The sequence below is a fragment of the Hirundo rustica genome, chromosome 6, assembly GCF_015227805.2.
Source record: "Hirundo rustica isolate bHirRus1 chromosome 6, bHirRus1.pri.v3, whole genome shotgun sequence".
In the NCBI taxonomy this organism is placed as follows: Eukaryota; Metazoa; Chordata; class Aves; order Passeriformes; family Hirundinidae; genus Hirundo; species Hirundo rustica.
Window position 1 is genome coordinate 32,075,691 of NC_053455.1, and position 20,729 is coordinate 32,096,419.

General features: G+C 40.6%; 1 protein-coding gene across 3 annotated transcripts in view; it reads right to left on the reverse strand.

Annotated features, from left to right (window-relative positions):
• The window catches only part of ZFYVE26 (zinc finger FYVE-type containing 26), a 53,107-nt gene extending 33,145 nt beyond the window's left edge, over positions 1–19,962 (reverse strand). For 2 of the 3 annotated variants that reach the window (XM_040067237.2, XM_058420956.1), the window contains exons 1-17: positions 19,655–19,956; positions 18,170–18,248; positions 17,410–17,499; positions 14,994–15,546; positions 13,472–13,602; positions 12,654–12,818; positions 11,482–11,570; positions 11,036–11,196; positions 6,953–7,135; positions 5,705–6,358; positions 4,942–5,031; positions 4,184–4,252; positions 3,413–3,564; positions 1,935–2,133; positions 1,346–1,609; positions 1,046–1,165; positions 615–779 (exon numbers count right to left, since the gene is read on the reverse strand). In XM_040067237.2, coding sequence (XP_039923171.1) covers positions 615–779; positions 1,046–1,165; positions 1,346–1,609; positions 1,935–2,133; positions 3,413–3,564; positions 4,184–4,252; positions 4,942–5,031; positions 5,705–6,358; positions 6,953–7,135; positions 11,036–11,196; positions 11,482–11,570; positions 12,654–12,818; positions 13,472–13,602; positions 14,994–15,546; positions 17,410–17,499; positions 18,170–18,248; positions 19,655–19,902 — 3,412 coding nt within the window. In that variant the 5' untranslated portion in view covers positions 19,903–19,956. Of the gene's footprint in view, positions 1–614; positions 780–1,045; positions 1,166–1,345; positions 1,610–1,934; positions 2,134–3,412; positions 3,565–4,183; positions 4,253–4,941; positions 5,032–5,704; positions 6,359–6,952; positions 7,136–11,035; positions 11,197–11,481; positions 11,571–12,653; positions 12,819–13,471; positions 13,603–14,993; positions 15,547–17,409; positions 17,500–18,169; positions 18,249–19,654 lie in introns of all 3 variants that reach the window. The other variant, XM_040067236.2, reaches the window with a different exon arrangement.
• Positions 19,963–20,729: the final 767 nt, after the last annotated feature.

The following is a 20,729-nucleotide window of genomic DNA, read 5'->3' on the forward strand; positions in this document are numbered from 1 at the left end:
GACAGGGAATGAAAAACAAAAGGTTTGTTTATGTTACATGTGTGAGAAAAGCGAAAACTGCTCCTAATATTGTACAGAAGCAAAAGAGACTGACTCTATCTTATGAACAATCAGAAGGCTTTTAAAAAACTCAGAAAAACCAGGGTGACGTAAGAGAAACAACGGTGCTACATAATGAAGAGAGCTATAAGAAAAAGCAACTGTGGAAAAGATGAGATATTTTATGACAGTCCTATGAAAATTGGAAGGTATTATGATATTACAAAGGTTTTAAGTTTATCTCCACTTTCTTATTAAAAAAAAAGATATAAAAAAAGCAAGAGTAAGAATAATTATATATAAGGTGCCATGTTAAAACACACTTAAAAGAACTCCTTGCTAGGACTGCACAGAAATAAGACAAATAACATCTCAGACAAGTTCAGAATTTTAACTGTGAAAACAAACATAAGAATTGCAGATAAATTTTACTCTTTGCATTCATGATTTTTAAAATACATATTCTTGCATATGTCAAAGAGCATTACTACTTTATTTACTGCTATCTGGAAAGGCCAAAGCAAAAATTTAGATCCATATATCAATTGGTCTTTATGTACACAAAAATAACTCACCCACAGAACGTTCAACAAATGTCAGTGCTTCTAGGATATGATCCACATTTTGTGATAAAACAATTTCATTAGTAATACTTTCTTCAGTCAAGGCAGGGTAGCAAGCTTGCAGAAGGTCTACAATACTGCATCGAAAATGACTCCCTATTTTCTCATCTGACACCTCTACAAAAGGAGAAAGAAACAGCAACTGTAACAGACACAAGTACTTTTGCATAGAAGAAGGCCCACAAAACCAGAAGTCTATTATAATACAAAAAACCAGAGCATTTCATATTATTCAGAATTAAGCCCTGGTCAGGTCCCCCCTCGCCTTTTTTGTTATGAATACTAAGCTAAAAAGTGGGAAGTTCAATTTTACAGAGCAACAGAAGACAAGAATTTGATTTAAGCACATTTCAACAGAAAGCCTTATCAGCAAAGCATACTACCTGGTCTGGATTGACCTTGTGATGTGCAGGAATAGTTGAGAATTTTACTTATTTGCTGGAGAACTGCTGGAAAACCCTTTATACCTTCAGAGTGCAGTAAAACAAAGTCAGGTCGATGGCCTGGAACAGTCATGGTGCAAAAGGGAGACAAAATCAAAGTTAGGAGCAGAAAAAAGAGACACTAACATGAAAGTACAAAATGAGATTTAATTAAGACTTGGGCCTTAGCACAAACAACACAGCATAGAGACGCATTTTCATTTATCAGCCCATGCTGATAAACAAAAATCAAAAGCCTACCCCGAGATTCACGGCTGTTGTAGAGTCTTCTCTCTGCAGTCTCCAGAAGCTGTTTGCATGTCTTCCAAAGATGGCACTGAGTACAAGCTAGGTCAAATGCTGCCATTGCTGAAGGACTGAGGTCCTCAAGGACTTCTCGTAGAGGATCAGTATGCTCCAGCTGGATGTTCCTGATCCAGAAGTTTTCTTGAAGAGTAGGGGCAAGACTTCCAGAAGTTGCAAGCAATTTATCAGTAACATCAGAGATGGAATAAAATACCATACCTACACATGTCATCAAAAACACACAATCACTGGTTAACAGCAGAATTAGATCAGATCCTGTAATGGGTAACTATTTTTTAATCCTTATAGAAAATAATTCCATAAGTGGCCTGCTTCCTGAACCAATCAATTACTGTAGCATGGATGCAACTAACTGGGCATCAACAGCAAATTTTCAGCATTCATAGTCTCTTTCTAACTCAAAGAACCACCACTTACCCTTCTGAACAAACACTACACTCTTTTTGACAGTATTCAAGTTGCTTTCTCATATCTTTCAGTTCTCCCCAGTCCTTTGTGAAAACTCAGAAAGCCCAGTCCTTACCAGCTGCTGCTGCATTCCCAATAGCCTGCAGTGTTGAACGGCCACTGCCAGATTTCCTGATGCCTCCAGTGCCATCTGATGCTTGATTCTCAATATTGTGCTCCACTCTTGCCATTTCTTGTACTGCCTCTTGGTAACGCTCCATGAAAACCAATTCACCATAGCAAGGGGAAGTCTCCAGATTAAACATCAAAGCCACCTTTCAAAAGTAACAATAGATGTAATTACAGAGCATGTCAAATGAAGTTTTCAAAGGTCAAAGAGCTTTTTTGGGGGGTGGGGGTTGCTTTAGAGGAGACAAAGGAATAAAATAAATACTTTAACTGAAAAACCTCCCCAGACACAACAGGCTGAAATGGTGGGGTTTTCTCCTAGACAGTTTTAAGTGTCTGAAAATAAAAGGCCTTCAGAGATGTTTTTCAATGATTATTATAAAGCTTACCTATTATTTGCTGGAGGACTAGGGCTGAACTAATTTTCATAACCCACACCATTTGGAATGACTCTTCACAATTTCAATACACTATGTAATGAGAGATATCTATCGAGTTTGCCTCTGAAGTAGACTATTTCAAATAAACTCTTATTCAGCAAGGAATACCTTCTCAAAATTTAGATACACATTAGCTAAGCAGAGCTATTCAAGTTCCGATTATGAAACAACAACAGAACACAAACCAAGCTTGAATGCTTTATCATTGGTGATACTGAAAATCAAGGCAACAAAGCAAAACAAAATGTTCCTTTGGCCCAGTAAGTGGGGAAAAGATGAAGTGGCATGCCTGGAATCAAACAGAGCTAATTGGCTGAGTAGTAACCTGGTGTTAATGCAATGTTTAAGTGATATGAAGTGCTCCAGTATGGCTATCTGAAACTCAGCCAGGTCACAATTTTTTACAGATGATCACTCATTGAGCACCTCAAGATTTTTTGAGCATCAGCTCAAAAGCCAAACAGAGAAAGGTATGCACAGCTGTGAGAGAGCAAAGAATCACAAAGCTGGAGACTGCCAATTTTCAAGTCTTTCTGCCTGTTTTCAATACCACAAATTTAGTCTCAAAAGATACCTCCTTCAAATAAAAGTAATCACTCCTTTGGGTGAGGAACATCTTTGCATGTTTCTGCCAGGGTCACAAGTGGAAGAGTGTCACGGTTTTGAAAAACTGATTAAATAAAGCAGTTCAGATGCTGCTTCCTCATGAGACTTCACATGAGCTCTTTGTGTTCTTCAGTCAGTGGAAACACTATGCTTGACTAGCTCTCATCAAACATTTGCATGCTTTGAGAACCCAGGTGTAGAGAAAGCATTTTTACATAACAAAACCCTGCACCCATGGGATGCTGGTTTGGAATATCTTTGCTCCTTCCACTTGCTTCTACTTCTGAAGTAATTCTTTCACTTGGAAGCCCTACGTTTGCTAAAGGCACAAGAAGCAGGAATATCATTCAAAAAATCAAAATACATGCATCTTATTTACCTGGTGGGCTTCCACAAAGTTTCCTCTCAAAACACAAGAAACTAGCAGTGATTCTGGTGGGGAAAGCATCATAGGAATGAGGGAGTTCTGCTGATGTGGTCTTGCCCTGCCTTCCAATTCACTCAAGCCAGACACACTACTGGTACTTCCCTCTGCAAGACAGAATGAATCACTCTATTAGGGAAATCACATTTCACCAAATAACAGCCACCTATCAGACAACAGCATTTCACATATTTAACACAAAAATATAGGAGCAGAGTTGCAAGCAAGTTTTAGAGTAAATAAGTCAATATAAACATCCTGTTAAAAATTCTCCTAACATTTCACCATTTGGTCAGAATTTGCAGTTTGGATCTCATCCCCATGTAACCGTTTTCAGCAGCTACATGACATGCACACAGCACTAGGCACTGGTTTAATATGGCTAAAGGGAGAAGTCTAAAGCATCTGACCTATTAATCAGTCCAGAATGCCTTAGCATGTCTTAGCTTGCATCATTGGCTTTTTTGATGGTTTGCAGATCACTACATTGCTTGCATACTGTTTCCTGCAAGCCAAAGATATCAAGAAAATTCCAATTCTCTTACTCCAGAAGAAGACATGTGTTCTATTCTGACTAGAAAGAGTCATCCAAAAAATGGGAGCTCTGAGAAGTGAAAAGATACAATTCTGTCCTGCACACAGCAGTAATTCACATTAACTAGTTAAGCAAAGTCTTCATCATGCTTATTGAAAAGACAAAGAAATACTACTTTTGTGGCTTAATACCTGAGGTACTGGTGCTTAGCTCACTACTTGTGCTTTCTAATGATGGACTGGAAGTTCCCTCTTTTCCATCTAAAATGGAAACAAATCAAAATGAACACATTAAATGCACTTTTACTAGACAAGGTAATTAAAACTTACTGCAAATAACAGATTAGGCAGCCTCAAGGGATCTTCAAGAGTATCTCACAAATGAGCCACCACTGATATCTATGATGAATGCAAAACCTGCTGATTTGAAGAAAATGCTAGGCTAGAGACTATGTTGGGGTGGCCCATCAGCAACTTGTATCAGATTCTTTGAAGCTTCTTATTTTGGAACATCCCACTCCAAAACCAGACAAGCCTTTCAAAGGCCAAATAGAAAAAAGGTGAGGAACACAACTTTCTCCTAAGGCTGCCAATTTATGCCACAGATTCCTGTTAATTCACATCCTAGATAATATTGCAATAGGAAGGAAAATACACCAAACAGTCATAGGACATAGTGGAGAAAGGGAAAAATTAATACTGTAGTTGAAGTTCTCCCCTGCCCCAAATCAGACTATGTACAGAAGAAGTTATTTGTGCAGGTGAGCTTTAGAAAACAACCTCAATCCAAGTGGGACTGGCCTAAGACACTTCAAACCACTTAGAAAACTAAAGGAAATAAATTTAATTCTCTGCTCCTAGGCCATGAAATCTACTTGCATTCAGCTATGAGCTCAACAAAATTATGCACGTTTCAGAAGTGTCTATTCCAAGTCACTTTTTCAACCCACCTGTCTTGTACCTCCGATATCTACTTCGTTTCTTAAAGCTGGAGCACCTGATTAAAGAACAATATCTCCTGGAGGCTGCAAGCTGATGTTCTGTGAAATATTTAAACAGAAACATTGCCAAATAGCTTTATAGAGGGAGACGTGACAAACAGTTGAACACAAGTTTAGAAACCTGCAATATCTAAGGTCCAGACTGTGAAGTCTTTCTTGGGACATGGAGCTCACATGGTCTGAGATACACAATAAACTACACATGATACAAGAGAAAATCTTATAGCAGCAGGGCTAACAGGTCATGGAGAAGGGTGGGAAACACCTGCCTGAGTGTGTTGTTCCAGCTACTTCAACAATCATCCAGAATAATACAAATTCCTCTGATACATGTTCCTAACATGTTTCCAGATTAGCCTAAACCAACACTGTCCATGAACAAGCTGAGACTATTTGGCTTGTACTGGATCCACCACCACCATGACCCTTCACATCATTGCAGTGTGACTTGTGACAAAGGCATGGGACAAAGGCAAACAGAAGTAGTGCCTCCACAAAGGGGAGGGAAAAGAGAAAAAGACCCAAACTTTCTGATTAGAATAGAGATCACTTCTGTTGGAAAATGGTGCAAGAACCAGGTGATCTCCAAGTAGGTCACTCTCCCAGTATCTGCCAAAATGTGATCACTCAGTAAGATGCTCATGGAATTTAGTCTTGAGATCACTGTCTGGACAGCTGCAACATATCAGAAAGTGCCAAATGCAAAGCCTACCTGCATTTCTGTTACTCATCACCACCTTGTATCGCCAGTGAGCTTCAGAAAGGTATTTGGAAAACTGTAACATGCGACTTCCAAAGGCATCTCTGCTTGCAGAAAGATTCAAGCACTCAACAAGCTCCAGCTCTTCACGAAGCACATCACTGGAGTCCCACGGGAGAGAACTCTGAATTTCTTCCAGGTGGTTGAGCAGCAATGTGAGGAAGGCCTCCATGGCTACATCATCCACTAAAAATCCAGTAACACCGCTGGTGAAGTGCTTCAGATCCAGGTAGCTTGACTTAGAGGTTTCACAGCTTCTGCCATCTAGCACGGAGTCACAAAGATCTCGGTTATCTGTGTGAACTGTTTGTGCAGCCAGCAGATGCTTCTCCGATCTTTTTTCAGCCTCTGTTAGGTGTTGTGGACTTTGTGAAGTGGAAGACCGCCGGCTGGCACTGCCTTCTACACTCAGAGTAGCACTCTTTTTGTCAATATCTTCATCCTCTGCATAGTCCTCAGGCAGAGGAGTCTCAGTATAGAGGTCATTATAAGAAACAAAAAGCAAGGAGAAAATATTCTCCAAAACCTCCAGGCGCAGAGGAATGGGAACACTCCTTAAGAACTGCTGACACTTCACAATGTACTGAGGAAATACTGAAGAGCAATCTGCACAGTTGAAAACAAAAGTAAAGAACACTTACTACATTTTTAAGGGATTCCTTGCTCCAACTTTTGCCTTTTAAGAAAATCTCAGAAGCGGGAACTAGCTCAGAGGCTCAGACCCAAGCATTCCTCCAAAAACCAAGTAAATATATGTCCAACAATTTACATTTAGAAAGGTAGTGTGCCTCCTCCCTCTGAACAATGCCAATTATCACTTTGTTCAATGATGTTCAAATTCAGATTACACCCATTCTAGCCATTAAATCAGTTTCAGCTCTGGGAAATCGTAAGCTCTTACAAAATTATCTGACACTACAATCCTATATCTAGCATCGCCTCCTTTTAGCACTATATTTTTTGTACAATTACCTTAAATGTTTTAAAACAAGGCCAATAGCTTATTTATATCTATTATTACTAAAGACAACAACACCTCAAAGAAGTACCACTATACTTGCTTGCTAAGCATCCACAGCCCTCTGAATAAAATGCCACATGTACACAGAGTGCAACATTATCCCAGTAAATGATAATTCAGAGCCCAGCAATTGGATGGAGACGCACACGTTACCAAACCTGAAAAAGAAGGCAAATCACCTGCTGGTTCTCCAAAAGTTGCATCCTCAGGGATATCACCAAGAAGGCTGTGTACACAATCCTTGCACTTGGCATGCCTGTGTGAATTCACACAGAGAGCATAGATTGCATACTTCATGGCACAGAACGCTCTGAAGAGTGCCAGGTTGCGCTGCTGACTCAGGGTGGTAGGGAGTGCGGCTGCTGTGGAGGGAAACCAGGGCGGTGAGGAGGTAGGAGGTAAACAAGAAAACAAGTTCATTTTCTCCTGCAGTTCCTGCACAGCAATGTTTATCCAGTCTTACTTCCTCAGTGCTGCTTTTGTCTTAGCTTTGATCTATCTCACTTTTGGAAAAAAAGCTCAAACAACCCAATCCACAACAGATGGACACAGAAAAGTCAGGTCTGGATCCCCTTCTAGAAAGCAAATTTTCTGTGAACCTGTGTAAAAGGACCTGGCTGCAGCATAGAATGACCACAAACCCTCACAATGACTCCATTAGCAGTGTGTGGTTAAGCTGTACTGCTGCATTTACAACAGAGAGGCAAACCCTGTTTCACTTCAGCATCTTAGAATTCTGTGCTCTAGTACACAGTAAGAATAAGAACAGAATACCACCACCTCTTCAGATTTGTACTAATAAACAGATAGCATGTTTGATTCACAGCGGCTGACACAATAGATAAATGCAATCTGCAACTGATTAAAGAAGTACAGTCCCCACAGTTTCCTTCACACATTTATGATAAAGGTAAACTAGGGAAGTACTGCACCCATCTCTCCTCCCCTTTGGGTTTCTCTTTGAGGAAAGGTATCACATGCCAGAGATGATTCCTTCTTAGTACAACGGAACAGGAGAGTAGCAAATTGTAAAAATCCCATCATCATCATCATCTCCTTCACCCAGGAACACAATATAATGTCATATATTCTGTTATGCTGAGTTTAGATGAATTATCCATCTACTGTAAAAACGTTAAAAGAACCTGACAACAAAGAAAGAAAAAAAAAAGCCCTGACCACCACACACAGTTAAATTAGTGCTTGGAATCCACTGTCCTCTATTCTTACACAACTGATAGATTTTCCCTCTACTGACATGCAGGAAAAGCATTAGCTGTTTGGTTTTTTTTTTTTTAAACAAAGCACTGGTACAAAGGATGATGTACTGACAATGTCTACATCTAAATTCTGGAACTGAACAGAATTACCTAACTTAAAAACTGTTTCAGCACTGTCCTCCACAAAGTGAGCAGAGCACGACTGCAAAGAAAAGCACTAGTCTGAACTCTTCTGAAAACTACAGAGCAGCCAAGGCAAAAGGACTGAGAGCAGAAATAGGTGGAAACAGTTATTCCCTATCACTGCCACTCTAAACAGTGACAGTGATGGAAAATATAATGTAGACAGCAGACAGAACTGAGGAGACATCCAAGTATGAATCCTTTGCAGAACCCACACAACCATTAAAATTCTACTGTTGCCCAGAAGCTCTACACTAATATGTGAACACCCAAACAGCTCTCAATACCACTGTATTGAGGACTTCAGGCAGATAAAGCCAAAGATGTGATAAATACAATCCTCTGGAAAAGAGAAATTGCTGGAGATGCTATAAGACAGACAGTGGTAATCTAAAGTACCTTTGATACACTTTTGCCTCACACGTGGATAAACATGGGTGCAGTGAGTTTGTGTCAGTATTTGTACCTACATCAATCCTCTTCCTTGTACCAGTACTGAAGAACAATCCTTTAATTAATAGAACTGTTTTTCCTATTATGCCAGAAATACTAACACCTTCTTCTTGAATACTGTAACTCATGAGGAAATTGCTGCTCACCATGACTGGTCAAAACCAGTGTTATGCACAGCTCAACTCAACTGTTTACCAGTACCACTACTCTGGGGTTTCACTACTGCAGCTGACAGATCTGTACTAAAAAGAAGGGGAAGAGGGGGAAGCATGTGGGTTGATGGGAGGAAAAGGTTTGTTAACACTACTACATCTGACAAAACTAAAGTTTATGACTCCTCTCTTCCCTTTAAGGCTCAAAATAGATTATTTTAAAGGAGATTCTATTAAGCTGTATTTATAGAATCATCTGGATTCTGCAATTATTGCTGGATTGAAAAGAGGACTTGTCTTCCATTAATGATTTTCATAAAATAATGTGACATGAAAAAAAGAAGAGAAACCGCAGCTAGAGTTCTTTTTTGCTACAGTCATGCAGCTCCAAGAAGATATGATGGGACTGCCTCTTCCTGTTTTTAAAAAGCTTTGACAGAATTTAAGCAGAAAATAATTAAAATGTAAGAACTGATTAAAATACCCCACACCACCAGCAACCACAAAACAATTTCAGAAAGCAGGACGTTGAAAATAAGCATCTATATAGCATCTAAATTCCCACATCTTTAAGATTATTCAAGACAAGTGTCATGATAATTTTAACACCAAAACCTGTAAAAGTAGGAATAGAAACCAACATCACAACAACATGATACGGAGAGAGAGAAACCTGCTTCTCACTAGGTAATCTGGAAAAATCTGTGCAAGATGCATCACTGAGAGCTCTCTATGCAACTCAGGTTGAAATTACACATCCAAATTCACAAACATAAAAGAAATAACTAGAAAAGAAATATTGGGGCTTCTTAGGTTCTTGTACATGCAGGAAAACAGAGCTTCTGTATCATTATTAAGAGGCCCTATCAGAAAACAGCTTCAAAATGGCAGCAGCTGAACCTGGACACAGGCTGCAATCAAGAGTGTTCAAAGAGAGTCACTTGTAAGTGATTCCATGTGTTTAGTCGTTGGAGGTATTTTAGATGCCCAACTGGAACATGTGAAGATGAGAGAAGTGAGAGAGGAGTGGTGTAAACACAGGCTGTAGCTATGTCTTATTGATTTAAATACTAAACTTAAATTTGGTTAACAGTTAATATTAGAATTAAAAAACCCCGACACTTTATCTCTTTCAAAACTGAAGATGATGTATGTCCTAGGGTAACTTTATGATGCCTGTATCCCCAATCGTCTGTTCTGTTTGTGCTGTATATTGAGTCCTGTGCCTTTAAGACTGGTTCTAAGAGCAAGGAGAAGCGCGGAGTTTGTTTTGAGAAAACTGCCTGACTCCTCCACATTCTTCTGTGGACAGCGTGTTCTGCGGAGGCTTGGAGAGACTGCAGGACAGAGATCTTGTTTTGCTTTTAATTAGTTTCAGCTAGCTAGGGCAGAGAAGTTCCCTGGACTGGTTTCTTTCCTTTTTCTTGGAACTGTTTAAACCTGCTCTGGACTGAAAACCCAGGGGAGCACTGGGGGCTGCACCTGCGCCCCACCGGGGCCTGGACCTCGGCATTTCCCAGCAGCGCTGGAGGGACTGGGACTGAGGAGACGCTGAGAGAGAGCCGAGCTACACCCACGGCAAGGACTTTCTCAATTTGCCATCTCACTTCAGAAGGAGAGGTTTTATTGTTTCATATTATTCATTCTTTATACTTGTATGCACTTCATTTGTTTAGTAAAATAGTTTTTTCCACTTTTCTCCAAAGGGTTGGTTTTTTTTGGTTTTTTTTTTACCGGACCGGTTGGAGGGAGGGGCCACTTGGGTTTGCTTCCTTAGAGGGATCCTATACAGGGGTTTTCTCCCAAATTTGTCCCAAACCAGGACAATGTAGTACAAGATATTGTCAACTTCATCTGGTTTTGCTCTTTGATTTTCAATTAAAGTGCACAGAAATACAAACCATACACTTCCTTTTCAAACTAAAGGTATTACATAGTACAGAAGTTACAATAGGCAGCATATATCATAAGCATATGCAAAATCTTGTTACTATCTTGAAAAAGCTCTTTCAGAGACCTGTCCTTGTGAGATCAAAGAGATCTCACAACTCCTTCTTGAAAGACAATTTACTCCCCAAAAAGTTTCTAAAATAATTTCCACATGCTCTCTAGATTTCTTCCACAAAACAGCTGGTAACTGGTATCTTCCACAATTACAGAAGCAGGTCAAGAGAACAAATCCTGACAGAAGTACTGAACATACATGCTCAATGGACTGTGAGTTTTCTTTGCTCTCACAACCCTACATATTTACCCTGCATCTGCTGGTCTCTAGCAGGAACTTTTTGAAGAAGCTCAGTCACATCATCTTCATTCAGTGCCGGAAGATTGGTGAGATGATGCAGAGAATACACCGCAGTGTGGCAATCCAGACTGTGCAAGTGTTGCAACAGAACCTTCCTTGGGACAGTAATACTGCAAGAGAGAACAAAGAGGTGGCACAGATTTAAGTCTCAGGCAAGTTTAAAGACGTAACTCCCCCTCTAATTCTGATTGAACCAAACTACTGCAAATAAAAAGAAAACCAAAGAGCATCAGTGCAGCCTATGAGAAATTTCGAGAGCTTGTATATACAGTCACTATTAGATGATTAGCCAAGAAAATAAAACCTCCTCTGTTTGCATGCATAAGCTTGCATAAGCTGACTTAACAGGCAGATTTGGCAACATATTTTGGAAAAAGTCCTTCTGATCATTTTACCTGTTTTGCTGCATGCACCATTCAAGAACTTCCACATGAGCCCACAGCCCATCACAAAAATCTTTCAACACTGAATCATTGCACAGATCCTAAATGGAAAGACAAATAAAAGAATATCTTTACAAGAAATCCCTCAGCCGGACAGCAGAACCAAGCCTGTGTCACACAGGCATGTCTGCAAGACTTCTTTACCTAGATACTAAATTTCAAGTAGAGAAAATTGCCAGATTTATTATGAAGCCAGCAAAGGAGGGCTATTCTGAGAGAATATAAAAGTCAGTCAGCCTCCCCTTGACACATCTACAGACCATGGAAAGGTGGCTACATCCCTTTTCAAGAGCAGCTTATGAAATGCAAATTAATGCTTCTTAGTCTAAAAGCTGATCTCTAGAATAAACCATGTACTAGGAAGATGACATACTGGGTAGCAGATGGTTATTCTCCTTTCCCATGTGCTTTTCTACACATGACTGCCTGCTAAGATCTAAGAGTTTAACTTTGCAGAAGCTACTGAATAGACTTTTGGTGTATTACCAAGATAGTAAGTCCCTTAAGGCAATACCAGCTTAGGTTTGCACTGTGACCCAGCTGTACAAGGTTCCTCGTCTCCTCACCTCTGACATCTCAGCCAGGCAGCAGGCATCATCTGAAGCGCAATTACACCCTCAGAGCTGGAACCCTGTCTCTTTTGTACAGATGAAGACTGCCCCCAAACAAGGTGGATCTTTTGCTCTTGTCATTTATCATTTTGGTTTGAGAATGAGTATGGGGAATTTCCAAGCTACCCTGTTGTTGAACTCAGGCCTCTATTAGTCATTACCTAGGAATGACTCACTGGTGGAAATTACATGCAAGATGCCCCAGCTCTTTCCAAAACTAATCAACAACTATTGCTGTCTTTTCTCTCATGTTAACAGCAGAGGCTGCTTATGAGTTTATGCAAGAGAGAATTTCAGAGTCTCTTTTGCAGTCATACTCCCTTCACAGCCAAGGAATAGGAAAAAAGGCAAGCATCCCATAATGTTATTTACACACGACTGTAATATCTTAGCTTTTTAAATTCCATTTTGGGGAAGACTGACATTCTCACTGAAAATTCACTGGTTTTATTTGCTTTTGCAAACAAATTGCATTATCTGGACTCAGACGCCACTTGCTTTCGGCCGACTTACCTGAGTTTTGTGTAGGGACCATAGCAATGCTTTTGCTGATTCCAAGCTCTGACAATGAGTCCATCCTAACAACACCAAGAGGCGGCTAAGGGGGTTGAATTCTCTCCTCAACAAGCTCTTCAGGCCTGAGTAGTCTTCTCTTTTTAGTAAAGCTAATGCAGTCACCTGGAAAATAAAAAGAAGAAGCATTTATTTTTCCAAAATGTGGAGACCTATAACGCCTGGCAGACTATGTAAAATTCCACCCTACATTATCTTTGCATTCCTTCTATTGATTATGTCTCTGCCAAGGGCATCATGTAAAAGACTTCTAAAAGCACATTATGTAAAAGTTGAAATATGTTCAACTTTAAAAACATACTTTAACAGTGACCACCTGCCTGTATTCTATTTCTTCTGTGTAAATACATAAAAATGAATTAATTCATAACAGACTATTTTCACCATAAATTTTACCATGCAAACTAGTCTCATTGCCTGAAGACTATCAGCCCCAGAAAGTAAAAAGCTCAAGATCATGAGGTAAATGGTGTGTCCAACAAAATTACAAGCAGAATATGAGACTTCTTAAACCCTGAAGATTCAATCTTCAGTCTGCATGCAGATGAGCTTTTCCAAAAATCTCACCAACAGTTTTATTTTCACTGCACTGCTTCAAGTAGGGAAGTTATCACCTTTACCTCCTTGTTCCTATTAGTCATCACCCCCAGCAAACACTGTTTGAATACAAAATGCTTCTATGCACCACTGAGATATGTTCAACACAGGACTGACTTTAGCTCCATTAGGTTTCCCTGTTAATGATTTTATGGCTGTACCAGAATCTGTTCCAGAAAGTGCTTGCTGCTGCTCAAGCAGTAGAAATAGGCTGTCTTCCAACAAGGAGCTTCTTTGGGATCTGAGAACAAACTCATCACAGTTCGCTCTGTATCCAGCTGCTCAGATGAACCTAAAAACATCACAAGATTACCTTCAGTAGAGACGGATACCTTTGAGAGAGGCATAATTGCTATTAATTTAAACTGAGAAAACACTCAACATTTCCTCAAGCACTAACCAGCTGTTACATGTTACCAGCTAAGACTCTTGGAATTGTTACTGGGTAACAGGAAGGCCAAACAAAGAAATTTGACAGAGGTCAGACAGAAAACCAGAAAAACTGTATTGACAATCATTAACACAGCAAAAGCCTGCTCAGCACACAGGTTATTTACATCAGCTCAGATCACACTGCCTGACTTTCTTTAGCCATGCACACCTTATCTGTGGTTGCATGAATTCTCACTCGTGCCCAAGACACTGTGCTACCCTGCAGGGACTTAGCAAAGACTTGTCCAGCACTGGAACTTCTCAGATCTGTGCAAAGTGAGACCCAAACTACTCCCAATGAGAGTGAAGGTATGTGGATGTCTATTTCTCTTCCCTCATGAGGAAGCACAAACTGTAGTTACTATTAGAATTTATAGTGTCTGCCCCACCAGCGTAAGCTTCCCTTGAGCAACTCCTGAGTGAAGGGAGAACTGAGGATAGAAACCCCACTGACTTACACCTTGACTTACACCTCAGTGAACAGAGGCGAACAAAAGAGCATTCTAGCTTTTCCTTCCTTGCCACCTTACTGATAAGGTCATGGGCATCACTTGACATTTAGCTTCAGCTGAGATCCTTGTAGTATCTCACAGAATACGCTGAGCTGGAAGCGACCCATCAGGATCATCGAGGTACAACCAAACGTACCAGTCCCAGGGAGCTGGACAAAGGCTGTGAAGCCATGGTTGGTACAAAACCAACAGCTGGACTCTGGCAATCAGAGAGCAGGTAATCAAAGTGCATCTTCTCTCCTGGGGTATCTGCCCACACCATAGCTCCTTCCACTTTCAGAAATTTTATTCTCCAGTATTACGGGGTTTGAACATTTTGGGATTACTGAGGTGATTGAACTGTCACTGGCCAGAAATGGAACATACTCCAAAGGAAAAGACCTTGAGTTGAAGGTGAACAAATAAAAACTGTATAAATATGGACTGTCAAACTTCTAGTTACAAGCAAGATTTTCATCAAGAGAAATGCTGAGCAGATTAAAATAGAGCACAACAAGGGGTGACAAAGGAAGTAAACACAAAACACACCACAGACTGCAGAAATGTAGGGGAGGGAACCAGTGTTCCTATGCCAATCCCTTCCTTTAAGGATTATTTTAGCATCATCCTTCTAAAGACCCCATGGTTTGTTAAGGCACCTTAGCAAGAACAGTGCCTGACTTCTCGGCTACTTGTCTGTTTAATGCCTTGACAGTTTTGTTAAACAGAAGATTAGTACAAAGCAAAAAGTGAAACAAACCTTTTTGTATTGATTTTGACAACAAAAACTTTTCTCTCGTTCTTTCTGTGAGAACACTGCTATAGAGGCTTAGCAGGCCATGGCTCTGTTTCCTCAGCATACAGTTTAGTAGCTTCTCTTCCCTCAGTGGGCTTCCCTCAGCCCAGCACACATCCAAGAGCTCCCTGAATAAATGCTTTATTTCATCTGCTTGATTCTCCACCTCAAATGTCACTATACTGAGAGCAGCATAAATTGTATCTACCAGTTCTCTTTGATCTAGTTCAGCTGAAAGCTCAGAACTGCTCTGAAGGCTCTGCAGAGATTTCAAGGAGTCACAAAGAAACTCAACAAAGATGTTTTGTAGAGAGCGATATTGCTGGGGTGAGGAGCTGTGTGTTCCTTGCTCCCCCTGGAAGAACTCCAGCAGGGCTTTTGCCCTCTGGGGAGCCCGCAGCAAAAGCTTCCGGAGAGCTGAAACAACATCCAAACTAAATTTGTGAGAACAGCCATCTCTTCTTTTGCCGTCTGTGATATGCTTGTTCTGCGTGCACTCAAATGCTTCAAACAGTTCCTGGCAGGGAAATAATAAAAGAGTAAGCCTTTTAGACTCCATTAACATATGAAATGAATTATTTAAAAAAATAGAAGAAACTTGAAAGCAAGCAGATAAATCAATTTGGAAACACTATACTACCTAAGAAACTCATTAATAATTGTCCACCTTGTCCAATATCTTTCCTAGAAGAGTGGATATGCCTGAATATGTAACAAAATACAAAGAATCCTGTAAAACACGGTACACTACAAGGACCATGTACAAGCAAGGAACCACAGCAGTCCTTATGGGATGGCTGAAGCACTGCCATATTCTCCCTCTAAGCAATATCCTAACATAACTGTACCTTCATAGACCACTAAGAGCATAATGATTAGTGGAGTTTTCCTTATCCTACTTTTCCAGATTTGTACCATCTATCTACCAACTATATCCTCATCAATTTTTCAAACATGATTAAAACTGGTCAACAGATTCACAAGCCATCTCACAGACTTTTCTTAAGCAACAATATTTTTCCTACCTATCAGAAGCAAACCTCCAATTTCAGAACTGGGAAGGGGAAAACAATCAAACAAAAAAATCCCAATTAGCCCACCCAATAAGAGTTGGGAAGGTGAGGGAGAAGCCAGTTGAATAGCACACAGCATTTTTGGCACTCCTATAATTATGTGCTGCCCTTGGCTTAAAGAGACATCTGAGAGATTACACAGGGGAGTGGTGGTTGGTGTGCACAAAAAATGAGAACAGAAAGCAAGTCTACAATGCCCTTTTTAAAAATACTATTTGGTGGATGAAAATGTAACTCTATTTACCAACACGCCTCTGACAGAAATTGTGACAAAGATATGAGACTGTTGAATCTCATGTTTCTGTGCAACACTGGTGGACAGTGTGGACAATGGTGGAATCATTCATGACCTCAGAGGTGAGATGGCAACATGCACAGACTTCATTATTCATTAACAGACTTCAAGCAGATTTATTTTAATCAAGATTCAAGTTTACCTTGCTTGTTTCCATCCTGTAATTGCTAAGTCTGTACTTAGTGAAATACTGAACAACTTTTGCTAAGCTGAAATAGCCCCCGAATGTCGTAAGTTTTCATCTTCTCTTAAAAAATAGACAAACCAAAAAAGAGTATCTTTAAGTAGTTAGAATCTATAGGACTAGAAGCAACATCTTATGACATTTCACATACCGTGTCAGATCCGAATCTATTGTAACTAACATCAAATTAGGACAGTTCTACAGTTAGTAGCTTTCCTGATATTCTGCTCTATACTTGCTCTTGATATAAATCCATCTTTGCATATTTCCACATACTTCTCCAACAAATCAATCTGCATCTTTTAATTAATAATGGAAAATGGATCCTGGACCTCAGAATAGACATCATCCCTAGGCAATGTCAGCAGTAATGGTAGAGTATCCAAAAACTTCCAGAAAGATGGAAAAAGGGAACAGAGGAGATGAAAATTAAGATCTCCGAAGAAAGAAAAAGAAAATACTTTTAAAACGTGCTTACTGACTATAGTTTATTTTTGCTCACAGCGGGTTGTAGGTTTATGATTATTACAGGTGTCTATGGATTGAAGACTGTGGCAAGCAGCTGCAGCCCAGGACTGACGTGCGCTAGAAACAGCACGTAGAAAAACCTGTTCCTTGCCTGCCTGCAGCTTCCCACTAGCCAGAGAAATCACTTGCAGGCACATTGGATTAACTCCACAAAGCGATCTGAATTACACTCACTCTCAGTTGCCTAGAAGATTAATAACACATTAACATCTCAGGCAGTTAGCAGGAAGCACGAACTTTGATCTGATGAAGCTGGGCATGCCGCAGAACAAGAAGAAATAGGGCACAGAAGTAGCTCACCTTTAGGACTTCCTCAGAGACATCCTTCTGTAGTTCTTCCAAGAACAATAAAAATTCAGTTTCTCTCTGAAGAACAACTGGAACTGTTTTCTGAAACCATATAAGAATGGGAAATCCATTAGTCAATAAAACTTTTATTTACATTAGCATATAAACATAATCATAGTTATTTCATTAACACTTTGAGGCAGACTGAAATATCTCTCTGAAGTAACCTAATCCTCAATTAAAGGCTATTCCAGTCAGGTTCTGCTCTCACACCAGTTGATTTTATTTCTCCATACATTTGGAAACAGACCTCATCAAGAATCACAAAACCTCCAAAAGTAAAGAAAAAATGCAAGTCTAAGTAATGCCAAGGGCAAAAGACTTTTTAAAATAAGTATGCACCTCCCTCACCATCTAGAGCTTATAAAGAACTGTCTGATGCCTGAGCTATTTCATCTTTAATGTAAGAGAGGTGCTACATAAATGCAGAAGTTGGTACACTCATTTATATGAATGTGAAAAGCTAAAATGTTAACTTCTAATATCTTAAAAAAAAAAAAAAAAAAAACATTTTTTTCTCTTCAGTGTGAATATTACAGTTCCTTCTTGATGAATTTGTTAAATGCAATAGCAGTGCATTTCTCCGGATAACTTGAGAATTTAATTCCATGAAACATGGGAAAGCCTACATTCAAATAAGCAACTAGGGAGACATTCTGCACTTGGAAGTCAGAGCTATAAAGCGCATTTGGAAATCAAGATGTTTCTGTACCTGATTCCTGGCAAGCCATTTTTCCAGCACAAGAAGCCAAAGCCATGCAGTTCTCCATGGGCTAGAATTCTGTCCCCATCTATTAAAGCAAGAAGCATATACAAATTTTACAAAGTTGTCTCCATCTCCAAGATCCAGGAAAACACTGCCAGAGATAATTTTGATTTTGCATTTCTTTAAGTAAATAAAAACAAAGACAAGTAAGTAGCTAAAGGCAAAGGAAAAAATGCAGAGAAACCAGAATACTGGTGTTCTTGCACATCAATTCAGTGATTTCTGCTCTGCAAATAACTGCTTTTAGATTGGCCAAATACTACTGGCATAGTTCCTCAAAACAAAGAAATCTAGTTCTGTTCCAAAGTTCAGTCTGTATAGCTCTCTTTGAGCATTTCAGCAGATTTTGCTGAAATGTGACCACTTGCCCAACACTGCTATTTCCTGTTCTGCCTACTTCTACCAAAAAAATGAAACTAAGTTTTAAGACACAGCAGCCCAAATGCAGCTCTATATCCACATTAAAAGTGAAGCAATGTACTAATTAAACAAAGATTCCTTCTAATTTCCATCAGCATTTCACGTGCTCCAGTACTTCAACATCCCAAAGCCTACACAGTTAGGAACATATTCAGTACTGTCGAAAGGACTAGGAAAAGGAGAAAGCACAATATAGTTTCCTGTCCTTTAAAAATCTCAGCACTACTAACTAAAGCCTTTAAATGTGATAGCCCAGCTATTAAAGATCAAAAGATTGAAAATTCTTATGTCTCACGTGGCTGTCCACGAGCACACCTTCCTCAGACTCCTTCAGCTGCCATCAGTGTAAATTGTTTCTTAGAATCTTTACTGAAATGTCACACAAACTTTAATGTGAAGAAGTATGATCATCTGATTAGACAGGGGGAATGCCAATGTTCCCTGAAGCATGAGAAAGTCACCTTTCATAGATGCCTAACTGAAAAAATAAAAAGAGATAAAAAGTAACCGAGATTACTGAGTAAAACCGATGCCATTCCAAAATACAGTGTGACATAAACAAGAAATCAGCAGCATAATTTGAACTTTTTAGAATTGCAGTCTTAGAAATTAGGAGGTTTTTTTAAGAGCTGAAAACAAGATTTTAAATAACTAGACTGCTGATCTTGGTGGTTCTGTTTCTAAATTAACTAAGGTTCAGTCTCAAAGAAATGTAATTTCAAGGGATGGTCCTTTTCCTTCAGTAATATCTAACAAAATCAGGTCTGAAATGCTTCCAAGAAGATTTTAAGCTTGTATCAATCACCATGTCAGCTACGTAAACGAACACAACTCGTTATCCCGGTAGGATGGGCAGCCTTCTACGTTCTTGGTCAGTGATACGGCATCAAAGTTCAGACAACAGCATCACAAGACACCTTGAACTGCTACTTCCCTGACGCTACCTGTCTCTCACAGCCAAGCTAATTGTTCCTCCCCACTTCACGTTCAAGTCCACGGAACCTTACTTACCTTACCCCCACGGGACAAGCTACCAGAGCCTGAAGAATCGCCTCCACCTTCTCGAGGCCGTCCCCGTGCCACTGGCTCAGCTGGGGCACGCAGGCCTGTGCAAGCTCCCAGTGCCCACGCCGTACGCACTCACAGAAAAACGCGAAGAGACGCTCCAGAGAGTCCGCTTCTTCGTTCCCAAAAGAATGCATCTTCCCAGGACGACGGGATGACCCGGGACGGGGTGATACACGCGAAGGAGATGCCATGCTCCCTGGCGGGGCAGGGCGCGACCCCGGCGGCGCTGGGCTCTACAGCACCGCCCCGGCACCGCCGCCCCGCGCCGCCGCCATCTTGGGCGCCGCCTCAGCTGACCGCGCCGCCGGCCGGGCACGCGGGCAAGGAGCCCGCCCATTGGCCGAGCCGGGGCGAATGTAAATAAACCGCCATGTTCGTTTGGGGCGTCTGACGCCGCCGCCGTGCCCGGGCAGAGCAAGCCCCGCCCCGATAACCACGCCCATCCCCGCCCCGTGCGCCAGCCCCACCCCTCGAGGCTCTGATTGGCTCCCTCCCGAAGCTCCGCCCCCTGCGCGGGCGCGGGCTCCGTGAGGGGGCGGGGGGGCTCTGGCAGAACGCTTGGTGCGGCGTTTGCCGCGGCCGGCAGTGGGTGCGTGTGTACAAGTAAATACACCGACGTACACCCACAGAGGTGCGCGTACAGGGGTACATGTGTGTGTGGGAGTATATGTATATACCCCCTGTATGGCTGAGTAATCCTGTACATGTACGTCACATACATACATACATACGTATATATATACACACCCCCTATGCATGTATACAAATATATATATACACACACATCTACAGTGTATTCAGTATATATAGCTGTATGTATAGGGTATACAGACCTACGTGTAGGTGTACATACATAAGACTGTAAATGTATATATAAATAGATATATGTATGTCGTTATATTGCTCTCTGCTGAGAAGCACAGCACACATATATATATGTGTGTGTGTGTAGTTACGCATTTCAGAGAGGAGAGAGTTGGCATCAATAAATGATGCGGGCTTTGTATGTATCACATAT